This window comes from Ostrea edulis, chromosome 3 (genome assembly GCF_947568905.1).
Source record: "Ostrea edulis chromosome 3, xbOstEdul1.1, whole genome shotgun sequence".
In the NCBI taxonomy this organism is placed as follows: domain Eukaryota; kingdom Metazoa; phylum Mollusca; class Bivalvia; order Ostreida; family Ostreidae; genus Ostrea; species Ostrea edulis.
Genome location: NC_079166.1, coordinates 14,824,003 through 14,849,466, shown reverse-complemented (window position 1 = coordinate 14,849,466; position 25,464 = coordinate 14,824,003). Strand labels below are relative to the sequence as shown.

Here is a 25,464-nt window from a genome sequence, read left to right as displayed (position 1 = left end):
TGCATATGCCACAAGAAGGGAGGATTTATTGTCTTTTGATGTAAGTGGGACTAAGACACCCCCTCCCTGAAGTTCCAACGCCTATATAATGCAGTCAAAGAATACACATTCAGAATGAATGTAGGCATTTTAAAACAGTCTTCAGTGATTCCTGTCCAGGCATGTTTAACTCCATTTATACCTACAAATCACTACCTTCAATTCAATTTCCCGCGCTTGGACATGTCTTCATCTGGTAGCATTACTCTACAATGCAAGGCGAAGATAACGAACAGTGATCAATCAATCTCATAACTCATATAAGCAATACAAAGTAGATAGTTGGGCAAACACGGACCCCTGGACACACCAGGGGTGAGATCAGGTATCTAGGAGGGGTAAGCATCCCCTGTCGACCGGTTACACCCGCCGTGAGCCCTATATCCTGACCTGGTAAACAGAGTTATCCGCAGTCAAAATCAGTTTACCAGGAACGGCCTAACAATCGGTATGAAACACGTCAGACAGCATTTGACCCAATGATAGGTTGTATTGACGAACTAGATCGTTATAACGACCATAGAATTTGCGAAATGCTGACTTCAATCGAGACTGTTGAAACCCCTGTCAACAGTGGTTTGACATCATCAACTTGTTTGTTTGTAGCTTGCCTTGATTTCAAAAACTTGACTATATGCAGAACAAGCTCTTGCGTATCGAATCAGTTGAGAGATATAAACACCATATGCAGGTGATAATGGAATATTGCTACATAAATATGGGAAGTTGACAATGTAATCTGCTTCGGATGCATGTATGAATTAGGCCTAATGCAGGCATATTAAGCAGATGTAAGTAGTATCGCTCAAACATGGGGGTGAATTACAATGGGAAGGACAATGGGGGTATTATCCGGACAATGGATCTAAATGTTGTGTGAGAGAACAATGGGGAGGACAATGGGGGATTATCCGGATAATCCCCTTTTCTATTGTAATGCTAGGATGTGATCACAACATCCTAATCGGTGCGTTTCCGTTCCCCTTTCATAAAACCTTTACGCAGCAGTGATCCCCTACATTGTCGGATCATACATATCGTAGTAAAATTCTTTACTCTTATGTAAAAGTTTAATGCGTGAGATTATGGGGAGCGGCGTATAGACTTAAATGTCACCTGTAACATGCAGAGAGATGTACACATCGACGTTCAAAGAGCGGATAAAAATATGTAGTAGTATACTAGTCTGTTCATGTATCTCTGGGTATTAGCCATAATAAACAAATCTTGACAATGAAATGACCTTCCAACAGCAGTGGTATCCTTTACACATCGATGGTAGAATTCATTCAAGTGTACATTTTATCCAATGGGAATTTAAAATCCACTTCCAAATATATTCCATGAATGTTTTGAATTTCACTTATACATGATTTTAATTTTCCGTTCGGTGTAAAAGTTTACTGTATACAAATGCTGTTTGACGTGTTTCATACCGATTGTTAAGTCGTTCTTGGCACACTGATTTTGACTGCGGATAACTCCGTTTACCTGATCAGGATATAGGGCTCACGGCGGGTGTGACCGGTCAACAGGGGACGCTTACTCTTCCTAGGCACCTGATCCCACCTCTGGTGTGTCCGGGGGTCCGTGTTTGCCCAACTATCTATTTTGTATTGCTTGTGGGAGTTATGAGATTGATCACTGTTCGTTATCTTCACCTTGCATATACATGTATATACTACATCAACTCAACCCCCCAACATTAAAGAAAAAAATTAGAAACATTTTGTGATGTATTTTATTTTTCTATTATCATTTACAGTTCTTTCATTTCGGTCTCTTAGTCTGGGGTAATTAAGTGCAAAATAAAAAAAAAAACTTTTCTCCAAAGGGTTTCGTGTAACATGTCAAAATGAAGGTTTCGACGAGTAGAGCTCGGCCCGGGGTGGTCCAGGGTCGTTAAGTGCAAATAAAAAAAGTTTTCAGAACGGTTTCGTGTAACATATAACAATGAAGACTCAAAGAGTTCGTGCATTTTTACGTTTGTAAACGCTAGTAATGTGATGAAGCAATACTCTCCGCAAATACAGTGTCTCCGGGGGCATCCCGCGGCGCGGCGACCCGGGTCACCGGTGATCATGTTATCGGTACCCAGGAGTACGGCGACGAAGAATTCGGATACCAGATCTCCGAAACCCCGATTTCCCGCCGTAAAATGGCTGAAATATTGCCAAAAAACGGTGTAGAACCATAATTAACCATTTAACCGATTTCTCGAAAGCTCGAGAGGTCTGGAATCAAGTTCTTCAGGAAATCTATTCGGTAAAATATCATATATTAAAGAGGACAAAATCATTAGAAATTTAAGCATACTCAAATTTCTTCATTGTAAAACATATTATATTTGAATCTTCTGTGTAAGACAAACCATGAACATGTCATTGATAACAAGAGACTGCAATGCATGAAACAGAAACAACTTCATTGACTATGAATAGATAAGTCACAAGTATGGGTTTCCACATAGTTCTTAAGTAGATATTATTCATCAATATAAAAATAAAGAAAGACCACAAATTATACAAAAGATATATATTAGACATGTATTATCATGATGATTTTCAACCTAGTCTCTAACTTTAGAACAGCAAAAATTACTATCAATCATCTATATACACAGAAATACCGGAAAATTAAAATTATCATGTTTATTTTTGGAATCTGATCGGAAGGATTCGAACATCTTTGATGATTTGTAATCCCTGTAACCAAAGGAAATCGGACGGAAGTACTGTTCGAGGTTGAAGGAGATTAGATAATTGCGAATATTTGTCAGTTGTTTCCCCTATTTCAAACATAGGTGGCGCAAGACTCGTTTACGTCCTTGTTGACTTCCGGTGTACATAAGATTTATAAGAGAGTGTAAGGTTTTTGTTGTGCAAATAGGGAGCGGGGGTAGAATTCCCGAGATATCAAGCTTTTAAAAAATTCAATTGGTTAATTGTCATCATAAGTTCCACTCAGCGTCGTGCGCTATAAACTTCAGTCTTCAGTGCAGTCCGACTTCACAGATATCAGATGACGACTTTGTTGCAGAAAGTATTTACGGGGGGTTAAACATTTGCTCTGTAGATCGTAATATTCTGCATAAATGTTTTATGCTGAAATTTTATCTATCCTTAGTGATACAGTCATCAATGATCTTATAATTCTATGACCCCCCCCCCCCCTTCTAGACTAGATCTATAATCAAACAGGGGAAATTTGAGTCATCAATATATAAACCAAGTATGGTACAAAAATACATTTCAGATGTCATTTAAAAATTAATTTTAGAGTTAGCCAAGGTCGTCAAAATATTAATGAACGCGATTGCTAATAGCAGCCCCCCCCCCCCTTCTTTAGAAGTTGAAAGAAAGCTTGAACTGCCGTCTTAAACTTGCAATCCAAATTTTAATATTCAATTAAAATGTAGAAACTCGAAATTTTGAATCATTATTTATTTGACCTGCCAATTTTTATGCTCTCGCTTGCCCTATGGACAAATAAAAAAGTTAATCGCAAACTGTTTACCTATCGTGACGTCATCACGTAAGTGATATAAGTTAAAACTCGCAAATAAACTGTTTAATGTGGTATGATATATCATGTACTCTGTATACCTGTGCCTTCACTATCGTGAATTTTATTTCATAAAGAGAAGTTACACATATACATTCACTATTACTACACATTTTAACAGCTTAATAATAGAATTTCAGATATATATGGATATATTTAATAATTGATATTCTTATTCCTCGATCGAGAGAGAGAGAGAGGGGGGGGGGGCGCATCTTATTGTTTTAAACATATGCAATTCAACAACTTATAAAGAATTATGATGTATTGTATATTATATATTCAACCTAAACTACTGTTTAAGCATGTAAGCTTCACCACGAAGTAGTTTATAATGAAAAACGTTCAATGTGTATTGAATGTCTTTATTTAATCGATGTGACAGAGAAAATTCGGTTACAGCTGAAACTCTCAACGTGCTTTCCTTTCCGCCCAGAGAGTCTTGCAATGTGTTTTCTAAGTTCGTCTCTAAGTGCAGTGAGGTCCTGCGAACCGTAATCCGCCATCGTTACTAAATATTCAACAACTTTCTAATCTTCCGACGCTCTCTTAAACTTGAGGTTAGAAACGCCTTGGATGTTAACGGATCGTGCGCCACCTGTAATCAAGGGCGAGTAATTTGAAGTTTTATTTGCCATTGTTAAGCGCACGACAGTCTGTAGGATGAGTATTATGTAAACAATATTGTATTCTCATGTCAAAGAACAGATTTCCATCCAAATTTCTATTATGTGTATTTGAATTAAATAATCCTAAGATTCCTATTTTTCACGAAATTCCCCAATCGTTATCGTCAAAGACAATTCATTACTTGAAGACTTCCTTTGATTTTTCTCTTTTCGCTCATTACATGTGTAATACATGCAGCAATCAAAATCCCTGCTGCGGTTTATCGAGCTACTTCTTCCGTTTGTAATTTTAGTGGATTTTTCTTTTTTTTTAAAGGGGAGGGGGTAATTTGAATATTTAGCGTGTTATCTTTAGGCTCTATTTCATTTTTTAATGATTTATTTATATGAATAGATATTAAAGGCACTTTTGTTTTTGGCGAATTTTCCTCATCCTCCAAAAAAACATTATCCACTCTATTTTCACATCTGATGACAAAACAAAATGTTTGTATTATGCCGACAGCCCGTCGTAGTTTTTAGTTTAGTTTAAACAATATTTATTCGTAAATAATTTGATAATAATGTTTACAAACAAAGTCTTACATAATACATTGAGAAACAAAGCTTATACCAATCTCGCTCTCGCTCCGTAGATTTTAGACGCCAACTATTTATCAATATTTTGAAACTCATTTTATAATGCATATTTATGGAACTGATTAGTAATTAGATGTCTACATGTTTGGTGACCTCTAACTTATTTATGGAACTGATTAGTAATTAGATGCCTAAATGTTTGGTGACCTCTAACTTATTTATGGAACTGATTAGTAATTAGATGCCTAATTGTTTGGTGACCTCTAACTTATTTATGGAACTGATTAGTAATTAGATGCCTAAATGTTTGGTGACCTCTAACTTATTTTCAACGGAGTCGTCCACATAACCGTTGTTGTTAATGTCGCTTTTCCAACATTTGTTGCTCACACGATCTGAGGCAATCGCTGTAGCTCCCCCAGCAAGCATGGAATGCTAGACTAAATTCAAGTCACCAACGATCAATTTCAATTTGGAAATAATACTTCCTCTTGCACTAGCATAGCTTTTTTTTTTTTTTTTCTGACAATCAATTTACACGTGTTCTTCAACCTAGAAACAGCTTTGATCAGAATCCCAGCGAATGTCTGCTTTGAAGCATAGGACAAGCTGTTGTATAACCTTAAGAAATGAAAATTTCATCTCCATTTCGATATTTGTTTGTTTTGCTTTTGCTAATATGCAAATAAATGTAGCCATGAAAGATTTTAACATCGTTACATACATACAAAAAACTCGATTCATCGTTACGTAAGAAACCAGGAAAACAAATTAAAATCATACATACATGTAAGTCTCTTATAACAAGTGAGTCATCACTTTCCTTCAACATTTCACACAATTTAATTAACATTTCCGCGCATACCGCATCCTTCCATTGCCTCTGTGGACGCACTACACGTCTGGCCAATTTTTAAAATTTTGGACGAAATCGTTTTCATTTGGATCAGCGAGTCCGTTAACATTATGTGTCCACCTAATATAATAATCAGCTACACTGACTCTAGAATGAGTAGCACCCGAATTCTATAAACGTGTGATGTACAATGCTATGTGAACTGGATGCGCTGGAATAGAATGTGAATGAAGTGTTCCAACCTTCTGAAGCAGTCAAAGTGCAACTTGCTGGTGCTGTCATTTTTAGAAGGTAAAATACAATGTGCCATTCTGCCCAATAAACCAAATAAAAACATTCCATCTATGACCCTGCTATACTTCACATTAGCCAAGATGAAAGGCGGAGATAACGAAAAGTGATCAATCTCATAACTCCTATATAAAGAGTTGGGCAAGCATGGACCCCTTGACATACGAGAGGTGGAATCACGTGCTCAGGAGGAATAAGCATCCCCTGTTGACCAGTCACACCCGCCTTGAGTCAGGTAAACGGAGTAATCCGTAGCTAAAATCAGTGTACCAAGAACGGCCTAACAAAGGGTATGAAAAACTTCCTCTGCGTCCTAACTGTCATGATTGACGTTCATCAGAAACCAAATACCCATCAAAGCCTTCATCTGAGGCATCGCAATCATAGCGGGGGCCGCGTAGTCGCAGGTGTGAGCCATTTTGAAAAATGTGACATTTTGTATTTTTTGATTTACATGTAGATGGAATCAATTTAGGTTTTTGATGATCTAACTCGAGTTGTTTGTTTGGTTTTGTTTATGTACATGTAGGTTTGGGGTGGCTTAGGTCAAAAATGTTTGGACAAGAGCTAGGTAGGTGGGAACCGGATGGTAGGTGCGTCCTGGGGGCGAGTTGGCTTGGTGGAGAGGCTAGCAGGGACCCAGGAACAGGGCATAACCATGAAGGGGGTGTCAATAGCTCGTGGATAGAACTGACCCGGGAATCCAAACTGGATGAAGGGAGGTTAAAGGCAGGGATGACCCCTGGGACTGTTTCCCATTTAGAGAAATTCCTTGCGGAGCAACATCAGATTATGCTCGAAGTTGGGGTCCCCTGCATTTAGCTCGTCATTTGGCCTCAGGCTTAGTGGAATTTAGAGTTGCATGGGGTTGTGTGCCACTGATGTCCGTGACGAGGTCGATTTACTTTCGACAGTGAGCCGGGGGGGGGGGGTGAATGACCAAGGGTCCCCCAGTGGAATGCAGTTGCACGGCCCCTGCATGCAAGTGGAGGTGTAGGGACGGGTATCCCAAGTGTAGCGAGTATCCCAAGCGATAGTCGGTTCATCCAAAGCAGTGGTGGGGAAGCTCTATCCCAGGAGTTCTATCTGGTTAGTGGAATACAGGAAAGCAGATGTTGTACAGTCCCTTACCAGTCATCAAGTGGTGATACATCACAATAGATCAAGGTCGCGATCTCCACTGGTTAAGTATGTCAATGCAGAAAACTGTAGGGCGGATTGTCCCGAGTTGTTTAATCAGTGTGCGTCTGTTGGTCTGTCTCCAGCGACCGGGGCTCAACATAGGTCGGGGCAAATGCTCCTTAAACCATTAGGTATCTCCGATACAGCAGTGTCGGCAGTTGAGAGTATATGTCCTGAGGCTAGGGTGGCAGTGAGGCAGAGTGGTTGTGTGTCGGAGGTAGGCAGTGGATGTTTGGGGTCGACAGGTGTGGGTATTCAGAGGACCCGGAATGATTTAAGGGTCAGCGACACAGGTCAGCACAGACCGGGGTGCTACCAGGCACAATTGTGACGTGTGGTTGACCGGAGGGCACTGAGGCAGGTGTTAGTCACCAGAGTGGTTGGCTTGAGGACACCAGGGATAGTGTCAACTACCGTAATGTTATGACTTCTCGGGACAAACCTGGGTATTCTCTGGGTTTTGATGTTGACGTGACTGTTGAGGTGTTCTACGCTGTTGGTAATGATCCTTCCACAGTGTCTGAAGATTGGAGTGGTGACAGTAGTTTTGTCACTGATGTCAAGATAGGTGGAGGCTCAACATGGTTTGAATGGTCGGACCAGTAGTGCCGGACAGCGGGTAAAGGAGGTTTCACGGGTTCCGGTCCGACATCCAGTGGATGGTCAGTTATCGGATGCAGAGGACGAGAATGCATTCGAGTGTAGTGTTGGTGAGTCTGAGTTGTTCCAGGTGATCTTTGCATGCGCTGGAGTTTGTGATGAAGTATGTGTGGACATACCACATGAGATTAAAAGCCTGCTTCAGTGGTAGTGCTAGAGACTGTTGCCAAGGGGCACAGTCTGATCATTACAGATGTCTCAGTCATGGTTGAAGCAGTGGTCTATCAGTTCCTGGGGGAGGCTTTCCCCCAAGGCACTTTATAAATGTACCATTGTGTATAGGTTTAATGGGGATGGCCGCGTAGATTGTCTCCGTCTGATTTGGTCTGATGGGATAGTAGTGTTTCTTCTTGGTCTGAGAGTCTTCCCTCTGACAAACTCCAAGTTAATGAATGGAATGGGTTAAATGCAAGTGATTGCGCAAGTTCTCATTGGTCGTTGAGTGATGGCTATGTGGCACAGGTTCAAGTTAATCAGGGACAACCCAGTCATCGCAAGGGGTACGAAAGAAAATTGGTGATTTATCATGTGAGGGGTTTAAACTCCTCCATACTCACAGAACCCCAAAAATGCGAGATAGTATAATTTTTTTGTGTTTGTGGATTTTCTGTGATGCGCCGTGTGACCGTAACTTTATGTGTTTTGAACTTTTTGGCCTGTTAAAGTGCTTTGAATTTATAAAGTAAAGGACTAGAGCCACAAAGTACTAAAATTGGCCCTTTTGCAAAAATAAATGAAACTTTCTCAGTTGATGCTCTAAGATGTATAGGTCATAGAACAATTTAATTTTATAACAATATCTTTTCTAGTTTTCGTTTTACAGTCGTTTAAACTTTGTATTGTTTTTCAGCATGAAAACTATATAACGTCATGATGCTTACGTCATGATATTGACGTTATGAGAATCACAGTGTAATACACAAAAAATGGACACATACGTTAATATATATTTTGGGGGCTTATTCTGATTGTAAATCAGAACTGTTAAAATACTAGGAACTTGTATATTTTCTATCAGGACGTTTAGATTTGAGATATATTGCCCCCCTCCCCCCCCCCCCCTCTCCCCCACTTTGCAATTTTTTCCCCGCTGTATTGGACATAATTGAAAAATCTTGGCCAAAAATCAAAATTCCATGCGGTGAAAGGACCACAGCAAACAATATTGTTTTACCATCTACCTCAAAAACGAGTTTATTTTTTTTCCTTCAAATTGTATATCTGTTCGTATCAATTTCCAATAAATTGATATTAAATGACGATAAAGACAGATAACTCTATAATTTTGGTTAAACTTGAGTAATTATAGTAACTAATTAGGAAAATGGATTTTTTAAACACCCCCCTCATGAACCAAACTTTTTTGATAAGACACGATGGACCTTTAAAATTGTAGACACCTCTGAAGTCATTTTTCTGAGCGAGGTAGACTCCGAGGATCTCCGTGGATGTCACCTGTGCCTCCTTTGTGCCGCCGTGCACCTCCGTGTGATAAAACAAAGAAATAAATACTAAGCGAAATGTTATCAGTGGGTGAAAATTAAAACGTATAAAACGGCGACTTGTATATATTTATATCATTTGATGATATATTATTGTTATGCAAATATATGCAGAATCGCAGATTAAGTTAATCATTTAAAAACTTGTTTATGTACTATTGGTATTCAGATAGCAATTCATGATATCATCCTTTCTTATTATTACCGGTAAATAGAAGGTATATTATACAGAATAATTGGAGCTTTTGATTGATTGATTGATTGATTGATCGATTGACTGGCTAATTGATTGATTGATTGATTGTATCTTGCTTAACGTCTCGCTCGAGAATTTTTCACTCATATGGAGACGTCACCAGGACCGGTGAAAGGCTTCAAATTTTAGGCCTATGCTCGGCGCTTACGGCCATTAAGCAGTGAGGGTTCTTTAGCGTGCCACACCTACTGCGACACGGGACATCCCCTGATGCCGAGCGTTTGGCGATGGAACTGTCACTACCCGTTTTAACGACTTAGGCCTGTCGCGGCCGGGATTCGAACACCAGCCTACCGCATGTGGGGCGAACGCTTTAATCTCTCAACCACCACGTAAAGTTTTTGTATGAACCGATTTGAATATCTTAACTATGCAAGAAGAGTGACCTCTAGCTGTACATGGGAATGACAATTGAACAGAAGGAGGAATAAGGGACGTAGAAGATGATGGTTGGAGTATATGACAGATTACTCCTCTTGAGTTCTGGATTTGACTTGCCGTATTTCTGTGTATAGGACCTGCATTTGTCACACAGAAAATCACGGTCACTAGGCGTTCTTCCAGATAGTCTGCTTATTACATTTCTATGAATCTTTGATATAACATATATCAGTAGGGGGAAAACCAGGGTTCTGGCGCAGTAGCCTCCCGTAGAGTTTATATAGGGTAGTCTCCAGGTAGCCTCCCAAGGTGTGAGGCTGCCTATGACGTAATTTGTATAATTAATAATTATTATTAAATGTTTCAATAATTGATTTTAATCTGTTATGAGATTGATAAAAAAAAAAATGGATTACATTGATAAGAAACTTTTTTTAAAAAAATCATTGGTACTTTTAGTAATATTGCAATCGTCAAAGGAATGCGGGCAGTTCATTGTGACTGTTTTGAATAAGAGGCAGTCAAGCGCAGCTCAGGTAAACATGTCCGGACAGATAACGATAAGTAGGATTTAACTGGTTAAGAAATCAATAACGCGACGCCATATTAAATTCTCTCAATGACAAATGATGCACATGAATGTGTATTTTACCAGTTCACGTCTGCATAAGAACCTGGTCGTTTGAATTTAAACTTTTATTACAATTCATAAAGGATAATTCTACAATCTACAGACATTCCAGTGAATGTTATAATGTGTCTTTATCAATTTCCTTTCGTACGGACTAACTCTACAAATCATCGATTTGAGATAACATACCAGGAAAACGTTAATCCATATCATAAGTTAAAACATCCTTTTTTAAAAATTCCTTTTTATTGTCCTTGGGATGCATAAAATATGTTCAAAGCGTTTACATTTATAACAGAAAGTAAACACCAGTCTGAAATCCCTTAATGTTGACCTTGATATAATGAAGCCAGAGAACCAAGCGAGACAAAAACGTCCTATCGCGAGGGCGGTCATTTTGATTTAATGTATTATAATATATAGTTTTAGGGTGAACAATTTTTTGTAATTATCCAATCAAATTAAAGACTTTTCACAGTCGGTTTGACGGGTATATAAGGAACAATGACAGTCAAACTTATCAGTTTGTGGTGGACCAGACGGTCAGGTAAGTCACTCTAACTTCTCTACTTCAAAATAGGACTGAAAGAAATTAACTTTTTAAAGGGGGCCCCCTTTAAAATAAATCTCAAGGTTTACAATTTTTCCTCCTGAAACAAAATAAATGCAATTTTTTTTTTTTTTTTTTTTTTTTTTTTTTTTTTTTTGCTGTCTTACATTTTGGTTTTTTTTTTTTTTTTGGGGGGGGGGGTATATTTTAGATAACGATTTCAAAAGGTTGTAAAATCCAGTGGTGAAGTGTACTTTCAAAAAGTTACAAAATCCAGTGGTGAGGTGTACCAGCCGATAGATCGCCAATAGTTTTAAGTATAGCAAGAGTAATTCAAACAATTATCATCATACTATTGATGAATATTATTAAAAATCGTATTTTAAACATAATCATTAATATATAATATTCATTTATATATTAAAACATAATATAAATTAAAGTAAATATTTTAAAAAATCAATATGAGATCTGAGGCGTTGCTGCATATAAACACGGTGTACCGATATAGGGCGGTGTTACTAGTTCACAGTGGACAGGAGAACGTTAACGTAACATGTCCCCGTCATTATCGGGAAGACCTGTCCAACTTACGTTCATATGAGCCTATTTCGGTGGACGGAGCTCCATCCTTGGTGACAGGGATGTCGATGGCGGTGCAACAGCCTTGAAACACAGCAGTTTCTTACTCAGATGTCAATGTATCAATCAAATTATTATGAAATGAAATCGATGATGGGTTTGTACTCTTTACCGATTCTCCTTCAGTTCTACAAGACCCTACAGGAAAATTAAGTCTGTCATCTGTAATGAATGTGGCAAAGAATTTTCCCATACATCAGGTATGTATAGACACCTTAGAACAGCACATAAACTTTCAGAACATCGGTGCACTACCTGTGGCATGCATTTTAAGGACATGCGGGACGATGTGGCCAAAAATAACTCGTCAATGAAGATTTTTTCTTTTTTTCATGAAGCACCATCGGGATGTCCTGTACAATGTGTATACATTTCATGGCCACTTTCTAGGTATACAAGGGAGATAGTAAGCTTTTAATTACCCCCCTTTTCGAAAATTGTGAATTTTACAAGATCATTCCGATTTTCAATTCAAAAAAATAATTTGATGGAATTTTTATCTATATCTTTTACAATAACCTTTAGAATATATGCAAATTATAAAATATATAATAATAACATGCTTAAACATAACCATATAATAAGAAATTGGGAAAATTTAAGGATTTGGGGTGGAAATTGGTACTCAAAACAGGGTAGTCCAGATACTAAATGAAGCACTGCTCAAAAACTTGTCAATGAATTTTTTTGCAAACACTGCAATTAAAAGCTATTCATATACCTAACTTTCTGTAGAAATATGAAGGAGTGCAGCTAATCTTGATTTTGAGGTAGGCGTCTTTGAAGTTATACATTGATATGTTCACTTGAGGTTAGGCTTGGCAAAATATTTGTTATTAATAACTTTCAAGCTTATATTCTTTTCATGTATAACTACTGTTTAAAGTAATGGGGGATAGGACAGTCTCAATTTATTTGCACTACAAAATTAAAAAAAAGCTCATTGTCAAAGACTGGGGGGGGGGGGGGCAGCCTAATTTTTCGTGCCTGTTTTGGAATACATTGTTAGAAACTATATTTGTTTTGAACCTATTGAAATATTTAGAAATTTCATGATTATGGAACAAAAATTGAGTTAATGGAAACAAATTAGAATATTTTTTTTTAATATACATGTATATATTAAACAGTGTTTCGAACAAAACGTCTAGTCTAGCTCTAAACAATACGTCTTCTTTCAAACCACGGGTTAGGTCTAGTTAACGTCAATATGAGCTATTACTTCCTTTACAAGATCAACAGCATTTCCGCGGCGATGGTAGCTAACGTCGCTGACTCGATCGTTTCCATGCTATTTTTCAAGGTATTTATGGACCGCACATGTTGTGACTTGCACCTTTTTCTTTTTCACTCGTCTGCTTCTCGCATACATTCCGACGTGAGTCATAATTTTTACATTAGTTACCATTTCCGCAGCAGTGTTTTGTAAAGTTAGTAAAAATAATTTGGAATATGAAATAGTTTTAGAGATAAAGCGTACTTATATTTACATGAAAATGCTTGCAAAAATTAAACATTCCTAGTATGGACGTTACTATTTGACCAAAAGTAACGATTGTCGTCATAAGGGGGGTATTTTTCGCAAACAAGGATCGATTATAAAAGCACCTGAATAATTCATACGTTTCCCAAGCAAGATTCGGAGAAATGTGTGTCCAGTTCTAGTTTCACACTACTATAGTAAATATCAACAAACGATCATCTTAAACTTGCACTGAGTCATTGTTTACAGACGGTTGACTTTCTTTTTGTAAATGCCTAGATATGCAAATTACATGTGCATGTAAGAGCGATTTCGGTGACTTATAGGCTATACTATCAAAATTACTGTGGCGCATACTATACATATATATAATATATGCAATGTACATGAAAAAGAGACTTGTAATCACTATGAAATAAAATAAAAATTATCATTTGACAAGAATTCAACCAACAGATTTACACATGACACTTGACAGCGGTAGCAAATTACGACAAAATATGATGACCTTTTCCCCGCGATACAACCTCGTGACGTACTTTTTTATTATGACGTCATATAGTGTGTCTGTACAGCATTGTGATTTTTCTCGAGAAGCTTTAACTATACTCCTTTCTTAATGAGATGCTCATAAATATGCATACCGCATCGAAAACGAGGCTACCGTCGGTTTCGACGCACAACAAACATGTCGGATTTAGCGGAATGTACGAAGTCGGTTGGTTGCGCAACGCGAGATCTCAGTATTGTCCCCCTCATTACCTTCGGTTTTGTTGAAGAAACAATAAAAACTTTAAACAAGAGTGAAGGATGCAAAGAAGTTTCCAAGGGATACAAATATTTCAGCGAGAAATACATCTCGGATATCAGAGGTAGGTCAAATCGTCTATCAGCTGATCAGTTTGACAGATACTATCAACTGATCGATCTTGAATCGTTTTGTGGCTGTAACTTACACCATATCAGCATGTAACAAAGATGTCTACTGAAGAGATGATCTTACATAATAATTAGTTATATGAATTAAATATGATGATTGTTGGTAAAACTGATCGATCGTATACATGTCCAAGTACCCCCCCCCCCTCAGAAAAAAAAGTTTTAGGCCTATAGCATCCCAGCCTGCTGAAAAACCATATATTTTTGTTGAATGATAAATAATCTAGTAGTTTCAATGAGTTAATTTATGACAAACTAGCATCATTTTATCAATTTATAGCCCCTGCATATATATATCATATGATTTATTTATTCCAAATTAGGGCCCTCCTGGGCATACATCACTATTATTAATACATATATATTCTCAATAAGATATGTTTAAATCATAATGCATTTGACAGATTTCAGTATGTAATGTTTATGAGAAGAAGAAAAAAAAAAGTGCATTGTAATTTAGTATTATGAGCTACAAACAATGTTCATAACATGAGACATTTTGAACATGGTATTAATACTTAACGTATTACATGCAATTAACTTGTGCCGTAAAGTTTCAACTTTGCATTTGATGTGTGATTTCACCGCAACACCTACAGATAACATTATATTGAAATCACATGAAGAAACTACAAACAGTGCATATGTGCAAACATGGTTTCTCATGGTTCATACATAATACACTGTATTACTAGTAGTATGTGCTTAGACAATGTAAACCACATGAGACATTACATCATACATGTAACCATAACATGCATATATCATGGTATACATATGTATATTGTATCATGTAGTTATAATGTTCAATTGTTAAAATTGTATACTATAGATAAGCTGTTTCGAATACTTAGGGTACAAGACTAGTCGACATGACACATGCAGGCACTGTCCCTTGGTACCCCCTGTGTTCAGAACAACAACTCCCCATATATCATCCTTCTTATACAGTGCATTTTCAATAAGTATTGTTACATTGTATGAGCCAACTCTAGACCAATGTCAATATAGAAATTCTTAACATGTGTATTTAAGGTATACATGTGTATCATTATCATGTAGTCATAATGTAATTGTTAAATATAGTATATGTGTTATATATATATATATATATATATATATATATACACTTGTAATAAAATTTTAATCAAACATTTCTTATTGTAGTGTATAAATTGGATGATGGCTGTGTTGTTAAAGCTAGATCCTACCGATCACAGAAGAAAAATGAGTCTCCACACACAATTGAGGTAATATTCAATTTGATTGTTTATGATGTTTTATCAGTCATATGTATCATAATGATTAATTATTCTATTTACATTTTTGAGATACCATCTAATATGTACTACTTAACCTGTAAGTTATAGTCACAAATACCAGTATACAAAAATTATTGGTTAAAGCATATGCTTCCTTAGAACTCGGGTTTCCCCTCTGAAATTTGGGATTGAGTCCAACTTGATAGGGTGGTCACTCACCCATACATGCATGTGGGGGGTTCCTCCCTCCAGATGAACCCATTCATATCAACATCTGTACCAATGTATTGATCACTGCATTGAAGTTGTATAATTCATTTTTAGCTCACCTGAGCTGAAAGCTTAAATGAGCTTTTCTGATTGTCCGTTGTCTGTCGTCTGTCTGTAAAATTTTCATACTAACGACTGCTTCTCCGGAACCAATGGGCCAATTTCAACCAAACTTGAAACAAATCATCATTGGGTGAAGGAGATTCCAGTTTGTTCAAATGAAAGGCCATGCCCCCTTCAAAGGGGAGATAATCACAAAAATGCAAAACTAGGGTAAGGTCTTCTCAAGAACCACTGAGCCAGAATAAAGCAGAAATTTACATGAAAGCTTCCTGACATAGTGGAAATTCAAATTTGTTAAAATCATGACCCCTGGGGGTAGGGTGGGGTCACAATTGGGGATCAAATTTTTTCCTGTTGGGATATTGGGAAAATCTTTAAAAGTCTTCTTCTCAAGAACCACTGGGCCAGAAAAGTTAACATTTACATAAAAGCTTCCTGACATAGTGTAGATTCAAGTTTGTTAACATACGGCACCCAGAGTTAGGGTGGGGGCACAATAGGGAAACAAAGATTTACATACAAATTTATAGGGAAAATCTTTAAATATGGGCCAAGGTGAGCAATGTGGCCCATGGACCACTTGTTGTTAAACACTGTACAATAAATGAATTGACTATTAAATTATTACCTAAATCCAACTATACTTGTTTTAAAATATTTAAATTTACATTAATTTACTTAATGTTTTTAAATTTGTCTTTACAGATACATCTAAAATCAGGACCAATATTTGAGAGAGATGACAGCAGTTGCTCCTGTCCAATTGGAACCTCTGGTGCATGTGGTCACATTACAGGTCTTTTGTATACTCTTGCTCATATGGAAACAACTGGAATGCTGGTTATTCCAACAGATGTAGCAAAAACCTCACTTCCACAAACATGGCATGTACCAAGAGGGGAAAAGGTAGCAGGGAGCTCCATTGACAACGTTCGAGTGTTAGGTTTTGATATGAGGAACCCATATGTGCCACCTAGAGGAATTCGAACAACATTATACAACCCTATTGAAAATGTGTCCGAACTACCTTTACAGGAATTGTGTGATAACCTTGAAGAAGTTGACGACACCTGTATGCTTTTGAGTGTGGTAAATTTAGAACGTCAGGAGAAAGTTGTAGACACGAAGTTTGGCAAATTCCCCAAGGGGAGTCCACTTGCAGTGCAGCAAAAAATGAACAGTAATTTAATTCTGAATATATTGGATGCTGATGACTTTCCTAAATTACCATCTCAAAATGTGATGATTAACAATATATCTACTGTGTTATCTGAAACAAAACACTTGAAAACTGACTCATTAAGTGTCACTAATGATGAGGCTTCAGAGATAGAATCTCTGACTCAGTTACAGTCCCAGGATCCCAAATGGCACAGGATTAGGCTTGATAGGATAACGGCATCTATTGCTGGTTCCATTGTCAAAAGGAGAAAAGGTAATTATGTGAAAAATGTATCGGCTTGATACATGTAATGAACATTACTACATTTCAAATAAGATTCTGCATTTTTAATTTGATATGTACACTTAAAATACAACATGTTTAATTCAACGAAATAGACAAGATCATGAATTATTATTCTAGAGAACAATTGTATATATAGTACAATGTAAAGTTCAATTTTTCTTGTATGTCTTAAATTTGTAGCCCTCAGTGGTGCCTTAGCTTAGCTTGTTTAGTTAATTGACCAATAGCTACAAATTAAAGACATTGAACAACTTCTTTTCAAAAACAAATTTTCAAACAATGCTGTTTTTGGTATAGACTATGACCCCTTGGTGGAGCGACTAAGGACTTCCAGATCTGTGGTGACAGCCAATATGAGACATGGGATAGCATGTGAGCCTACAGCAGCTGAAGCATTTGTAGCAGTAAGAACTCTTACAATATATGTTTTCATGTATTTGATAATAAATGCAGGCACAAATATTTGTTAGAATAACTAGTCCACTTATTATATGTCCAGTTGTAAATACCTTAGGCATTTAACCCAAAGAAAACTAAATGCATAGGTCTATACATGTATATCAATTTGATAAATACATAAATTATAAATAAATACACAAAATTTACAAGATCTTTTGAATATAAATAATATTGTCATAATTTGAGGTCTTTGGATATGTGTTTTGAATAAAGCACCAATGTATTGATGAAAGATTTCATGTAAAAAAAAAAAAATTCATACAAATAAATAAAACATATATAAGAGTCAGCAATATTTTAAAACTATGTTCTACTACTTTCTGTATTTTCAGAGGATGAATGACAATGTCAACATTTATCCCTGTGGAATATGTGTCAGTCCATGGTCACCTTGGTTGGCAGCAAGCCCAGACAGAAAGGTGTATTGCCCTGCCCTTACTCCATGTTATGGTTTACTGGAAATCAAGTGTCCTGTCAACCCCCTATCACAATGTGTTTACCTCAACAAGGATGAAAATGGGTTTAAACTGAATAGGACACATAACTATTTTCATCAGATTATGATGCAGCTTGCGGTAACAGGACTAGAGTGGTGTTACTTGTTTGTTTGGACTTCAGATGAATCTCATCTTGAGCTTATAACATTTGACTCAAGTAGATGGCAAGAAATGAAAGACAAGCTTGATATGTTTTATTTTGACCATTACTTGAAAGGCTGATCAATATTTGATATAGATCATTTTCATTTGAAGGAATGTTTTCATTACTTAAAGTAGCATTTTCTATATCTATTCAAGATTTGCTAATTATTTCCATTCAGCTTCAACATGTTTATGCCAAAGTAACCTGGTCAACGGTCATGTTATTAAATGCAAAGTCTTACCATAAGAAATCTATATACAAAATATGAAAGCATGCCTTAAATAATTCAGGAGATATTTTCTTAAAAGAAGATCAATCTTCAAGGTCATGAGGTCAGAAACTTTGGTACCAAATCAAATTTTCTCACATATGAAGACTGAGAGCTTTATCACTTACCATTTAAAATTATGTGCCAGGTTAATTTTTTGGATAGACAGGACAAATTTAATATTCCTCCAACATTAGTTGCAAGGGGGAGGGGGGGGGGCTTAAAAACTTTCCTAATGAAAGTTACTTCTAAATATGGTTGTGTAATTAACTAGAGTTATTGTTATTAATTATAAAACAACCAACACACAGGTAATATGTGTCGTGAATTACATGTCATGAAATTTATAGATCTTGTAATATGTTACTTTAATTTCTGGTACAATTCTGATACAATTTTTATATTCTGATAATTGTATATATTTATCTCATTTTCCTGATTGATTTCATCTTCAATTTACTTCCATTCCTTGACAAGAGGACCCTTGAATAAAGTTAGCATGTTTGCCACTGTCCATAATTGATTTATTGTTCCTACCATACTTAAGGGAATGACACCATCAAAAAGGTGGTACTCCTTGACTCTGCGGATATGCCTCTCAATATGTATCCTTAGTTTTGCTATCACCTGGGTTTGCTCCACTTCTTGCCTTGAAAATTGACCTTGACTTTGGAGGAATGGGGGCGTGTTAACTGAAATACCTGTCGTTGCTGTAATTTTTGAATTTCCCCTTCCTTCTTCTTCAGCATATCCTCTAACTCATTCACCCTATTTGTCTCAGGCTGCACTTCTTCATACATACTGCTGCAATATATAATTCACATCCATACTGTATAAATAATTGGAAAGTTAGTCAAACAATTTCATCATAGCCAGTTACAGACTGATCACCCCCCCCCCCTATCTTTTATAAAGGATCTCTGTTGTGTCAGTAATAAGTATTTGTGTACTTCGATGTATTCATTTATTTATATATTACAAAATTATGCATATCTCTGATGAATGTGAAATTTATAGGAGGACGCTCTATACCTTTTCGAAGTTGGTAGATATTTTAAATTACATGCATATTAAATCATTACATAAGAATATCATTTTCTCAAAATAACATGGTGGTGTAAAGAACAGCATTCATACTATGAATTAAGAGAAGAAGAAATATACATAAGCACAGGTGATTTTCAAGTTATATAGAGCATGTTACTTTAACAAAGTGCAAAACATACAGTATTTTTTATTATTATAGACCATCATTTAATATAGTGAAAATATTTCAATACAATTTCTAAGTCTGAATGAATAATACAAAATTTCATACCTCACAAAGATCTTGATGATCCAGCATCCTACTGTCCAGCAGCAGTTGATCTTGTTGTAAGTTGAATTATTCAAAATAGTTTAATACAATTGCAAACCAGCATGAATAAAACTAGTTTGACAATTGATTAATCATTCTGAGAATAATTCATGAACAATAAGTAAAACCAATTTCACATTGAAAGTCCCAATGACATGCAGCAGCACTGAAGAAACTTAAATCATACTTATTGCTAAATTATATTTGCCTTGATTCTCCTAGTATTTTCAACTGTTTATAGAAATAGTAATTCGAAGGTAGAAAAAGAAACATTGTTTCGATTATTACATGTGCTTCTTGTAAAATTAGTCAGACCTTCTGTTAAATAAAATGACACACACATAGACCTATATAATGTTATGGATATAACCTGATTCATTCTGATTGACTATCACATAAATTATAGAGATTTTTAAAATGCCATTACCTCTCCACATTCAAATTTAAATTTTCATTTGAGACCGGGTTGTTGTTATTCTCATCAGTGTCAAATCTAGGCATTTTCTCTGGAACAGGATGCTTAAAAATTTCCCGTCGCGCAGCTTTTTCGTCAGATTTCCAGTTGAATATGGAAGGAACACTTTCTTTCTTGAGTGTCTTCCTTACTGGGGTCCATTTGAAGTCGTCCCTCTTAAAATGACGTGAGCAAACAACTGTTTGATCACAGATCTGTTAGAAAGATTATAACCCGTTAAGACTTGTTTGAAGTCATTTCATTAAACACACACTGACGTACACACGTGCAAGGACCAACCTATTTCGAGGCCTACTTAATTCTATGATATAAGGGGGTCATCTCTCCGTATTATTTGGAACAAAGTTACATAAACATACTCTGAATAATGGACCAGGATCCCTCCGAATAGCATGTATCCAAGCCTTGCGAAGCTCCAATCTTTGTGGGATTTGATGAAAAGAGAGCTCTGGGTTGCGGCGTCCATTTCCATTACAGTTCGGCACGCAACAATGCCTGTCGTTCTTGCCTCCGTCTAAGGTCGACGCCATACTTGTTTATACTTGGATACGACGGTAGCCTCGTTTTCGATTTAGAAGCGCGGTTTATGAATATTCTGCGAAAAGGGAGTATGCTGCGTCCGGTTCTAAATTTATAATAAATTCGCAACCATCACGTGATCATCGTCCCGCAGTATCCTTAAGAGGAAAGACAATTATGTCCGTCATACGAGAAGACAGCACCCAATGCCATCCACTGCTGCATTTTTTGATATTGAGAATCAAAACCCCATCACAGAAAACAAGAAAACTAGCGAAACAAAAGATACTGATTCACAAAGAGGAAATCAAACAGGAGGCAGCCTTTCAACCAATACCTCAAAAGACTGCATCACAGAAGAGGAAGCTATTAACGGGAATTTGAAAGTATATAATTAAGTTCCCAGCAAAAGACAAAACTAAATTCGATCCTCTCCAATTTCTGCGATCAAAATACGACAATATCCTACAAACACTCAAAATTGCTTTACAAAAACGACGAAACGTCAAATGGTATTTGACCATGCAAGTTCGTTTTACAAAAAGAACAGAAAAATCACACTGAAGCTGTGGAACCACATTTTCATGGGCGATGTCATATAGCACTTCAGGCAGACGACCTGGAACAAAGCTTACATGAAAGTAACAAGATTATGGCTTCCTTTCTAGAATATCAAAGAGAAGGCAGCAAATGGACGCTTGATAAGGTTCTCGAGTTGAAACTCAACGTTGCCAAGCACCAGCCCCTGAAAGGATCAAGCTACATTCCTCTTTCAATTAAACTGAGAGCGAAACAAGCGATTGTCAACGTTCAAAACAATGACCAAAAATGCTTTCAATGGGCTATTTTGGCGGCTCTACATCCAGCAAATAAAGATGCTCAGAGAGTTTCAAAGTATACTTCATATGTCGATGAATTGGACTTCAGTAATATTGAATTCCCAGTGCAGCTGAAGGATATTGAAAAGTTTGAAAATCAGAACGACATAACAGTCAACGTGTTCGGTTATGAGAAAGGAAATGTTTATCCAATTCAGCTGACAAAGAATCGCTTCCAACGTCACGTGGATCTCCTACTTATTTCTAATGGGCAGCGATCACATTATTGTTGGATCAAACATTTTAATCGTCTCTTTTCAGATCAAAACAATGATCGTAGTCAGTATTTTTACTGTTGCTATTGTTTACATGGCTATACAATTGCAAAGCTGCTGGAGAAACACAAACCTTATTGCAAAGTGCACGGGGCTCAAAGAACTGAGATGCCATCTGATGAAAATAAATGGTTAAGATATACAGATGTGTCCAAGCAACAGAGGGTCAGTTTTGTTGTGTATGCAGATTTTGAATGCATTGCTGAAAAAATATCAACTTGTCAACCTGACACTAGCAGATCCAGCACAACTAAACTAGCGAGACACGTTCCGTCGGGATTTACATACAAAGTGGTAGGACCTGACGATACTCTCACAGAAGACCATGTCACATACCGTGGAGAAAACGTTGCTAAAACTTTTGTTGAACATATGATCCAACTTGTAGAGAGGTTGATCAACGAAATTAGAAATTCCAAACCATTACGAATGGATGTGAAAGAGGAATTCGATTTTCAAAATGCTGATAAATGCCATATTTGCCACACCGTTCTCGGATCGGATCGAGTTCGTGATCACTGTCACGTGACATGAAAGTTCCGAGGAGCCGCCCATAATGCGTGCAACCTCAATTTGAAACAAAGGGAGCGAATTCCAGTATTTTTCCTTGACCTGCGAGGATATGATTCCCACTTGATCATGCAAGCCATTGGAAAAATGAAGCACAAACATCTAAACTACATCCCCCAAAACCATGAAAAATATATTTCATTTTCTATGGGAAAACTAGATTTTATTGATTCATTCCCATTTTTGTCAACCTCCTTGGAAAAACTCATGTACAACCTTTCCAAAGAAGGTGTAGAGAAATTCAAACACCTTAAACAGTACATCGATCGGAAACATTCTTGATCCATCAAAGAAAAACTTAAGTTACTCATGCGTAAGGGTGTTTATCCATATGACTATATGGACAGCATGACGAAATTTAACGAAACACGTCTTCCTGAGCGATCATCTTTTTACAGCAGCATCAACGATCAAAATATATCGAAAGCAGATTACAGCCATGCTCAGGTTGTGTGGGAAACGTTTAGAATATCAAGCTTAGGAGAATATCATGACCTGTACATGGAGTCAGATGTCATTCTATTGGCTGATGTGTTTGGAAACTTTAGAAATTTCTGCCTTGGTATATATGAACTAGATCCTGCTCACTTTTACACTGCACCGGGATTGACATGGCAAGCAGCCCTCAAGATGGCAGGCGTAAATTTGGAATTTTTCACAGATCCTGATATGCACCTGTTCATTGAGAGAGGGTTGAGGGGAGGGATTTCAATGATTTCTCAAAGATATGCTAGAGCAAACAACCCATATGTTGAAGATTATGACCAAAGCCAACCAAGGAAGTATCTTATCTACCTAGATGCAAACAATTTGTATGGATGGTCTATGAATCAGGCTTTGCAAACACATGACTTTCAATGGCTAACTCGAGAAGAAATCGATTCTTTAAATGTTCATTTTGTAGCAAATGATGCAGAGGAAGGTTGTATTTTGTCCTTAGACCTTGAATACCCGACGGAGTTGCATGACATACATAGCGATTATCCTTTAGCACCCGAATCATGTCAAGTGAAACCAGACATGTTATCACTTTAACAGCTGCAAGTTTTGAAAGACTTACATCTTGGGGAAACATCTACCCAAAAAGTAGTTCCGAATCTTTACAATAAGAGGGATTATGTTGTCCATTATAGAAATCTGCAACTTTACCTGTCACTTGGTATGAAAGTAACCAAATTTCATCAAGTGGTTGCTTTTAAACAGGAGCCATGGTTAAGAAAATACATTGACTTTAATACGAACGAGGAAAGCAGCCAAGAATGACTTTGAAAGGGACTTCTACAAGTTAATGAATAACAGTGTATTTGGGAAAACTATGGAAAATCTAAGAAAAGGGGTTGATATTCAGCTCATCCATAGGGAGCAGAGGCTTCTCAAATTGACAGCAAAACCAGGATTCAAATCATTCAAAATATTTAATGAAGATTTAGCATCAGTAGAACTTACCAAACAGAATCTTGTCTTGAATCGTCCCATTTACGTTGGCTTTTCAATCTTAGAATTGTCAAAGGTGTTAATATATGATTTCCACTACAACCATGTAAAGTACGGGTATGGGGAAAGGCAGAGCTTCTCTTTACGGATACGGATTCCCAGTGTTACAGTATCTTTAAAGATGATCTGTACAAGGATCTTGAAGCGGAAAAAGACAAGTTTGATGTCAGTGACTACCCAAATGACCACTTTCTATATGATACTACAAATAAAAAAGTTTTGGGTAAAATGAAAGATGAAACCATGTCAGTGCCAGTGACCGAGTTCGTGGGACTGAAACCTAAAATATACAGTCTCACGTTTGGACCAAGTGAAAAGCGCACTGCTAAAGGTGTCAGCAAGTCGATACTTCGATCGAAACTACGTCATTTATCATACAAAGAATGTTTATTTCAGAAGAAATCTCAAATGGAAACCATGGTGACATTTAGATCGGATAAACATCAGATACACATCACAGCATTAAACAAAACAAGTCTTTCTCCCTATGATAACAAGAGGTACATATTGAAAGATGGGATACATACATTGGCCCTATGGACATTGAAGGATTTCCCATGATGCAATAGGGACATGTATATAAGGACTGGAGAAAGAAAATCAAGTCATTTTATTGTTTACGGTTCATGAATAATCATCGATCGTCATGAATCAGTGTAAATTTTGCCCGAAAACTTATGTTTGGCCGCATAATTTACAGCGCCACTTAAAACAAAAACATACAGTGGTTCAGAAGCAGGAAAATTTGTCATGTTTTAAGCAGCAGCAGCAGCAAGGGTTATACAAGATTTTACCGTATTATAAAAAAGCACATCTTCAGCAGCAGCCAGCTGTAAAGGGAACTTCAGAATTTCAACAGCAAGGGGCATATCGTCAACAGCAACAAAAGCAAGCAGTATACGAAACTTCACAAAATCAGCAGAATGGGACATGTCTTCTACAGCAGCAGCAAGGATTATAATGTTTCACATAATGAACAGAAAGGGAAATATCTGCAGCAGAAGCAACAACAGCAGCAGCAGGTCTTTCAATTCAAACATCCATTTACTGCAAACCTTTCAGATTTAAAATTTGTGATAAGGTCCGACTAACTCATCTCAGAAATCTATTTTCCCATGAATATGACGAAAGGTGGACGGATGAGATATTCACCATTTCTCAACGGATTTTACGTGGTGGGTTACCTGTCTACAGAGTACAGGATTTTAATGAAGAAGAAATCAAAGGTACTTTCTATCAATCTGAACTTCAAAAAGTAGATGTGAAAGAGGATGATCTCT

The 25,464-nt window shown here is 37.0% G+C and overlaps 2 protein-coding genes across 2 annotated transcripts in view; both read left to right on the top strand.

Moving 5' to 3' along the window:
- The first annotated feature begins 10,479 nt into the window (after window positions 1-10,479).
- Window positions 10,480-25,464, top strand: part of LOC125675537 (heavy metal-binding protein HIP-like) — a 28,194-nt gene continuing 13,209 nt past the window's right edge. The window contains exons 1-2 of the mRNA XM_056160178.1: window positions 10,480-11,117; window positions 11,889-11,962. The gene's annotated coding sequence lies outside the window, so the exon portion shown is untranslated. The remainder of the gene's footprint in view (window positions 11,118-11,888; window positions 11,963-25,464) is intronic.
- Window positions 13,863-19,130, top strand: LOC125677134 (uncharacterized). The gene is made up of 5 exons (XM_056160177.1): window positions 13,863-14,117; window positions 15,352-15,434; window positions 16,485-17,214; window positions 17,545-17,651; window positions 18,039-19,130. The coding sequence occupies exons 1-5, from the start codon at window positions 13,934-13,936 to the stop codon at window positions 18,423-18,425; spliced, it is 1,491 nt and encodes a 496-aa protein (XP_056016152.1). The 5' UTR covers window positions 13,863-13,933; the 3' UTR covers window positions 18,426-19,130.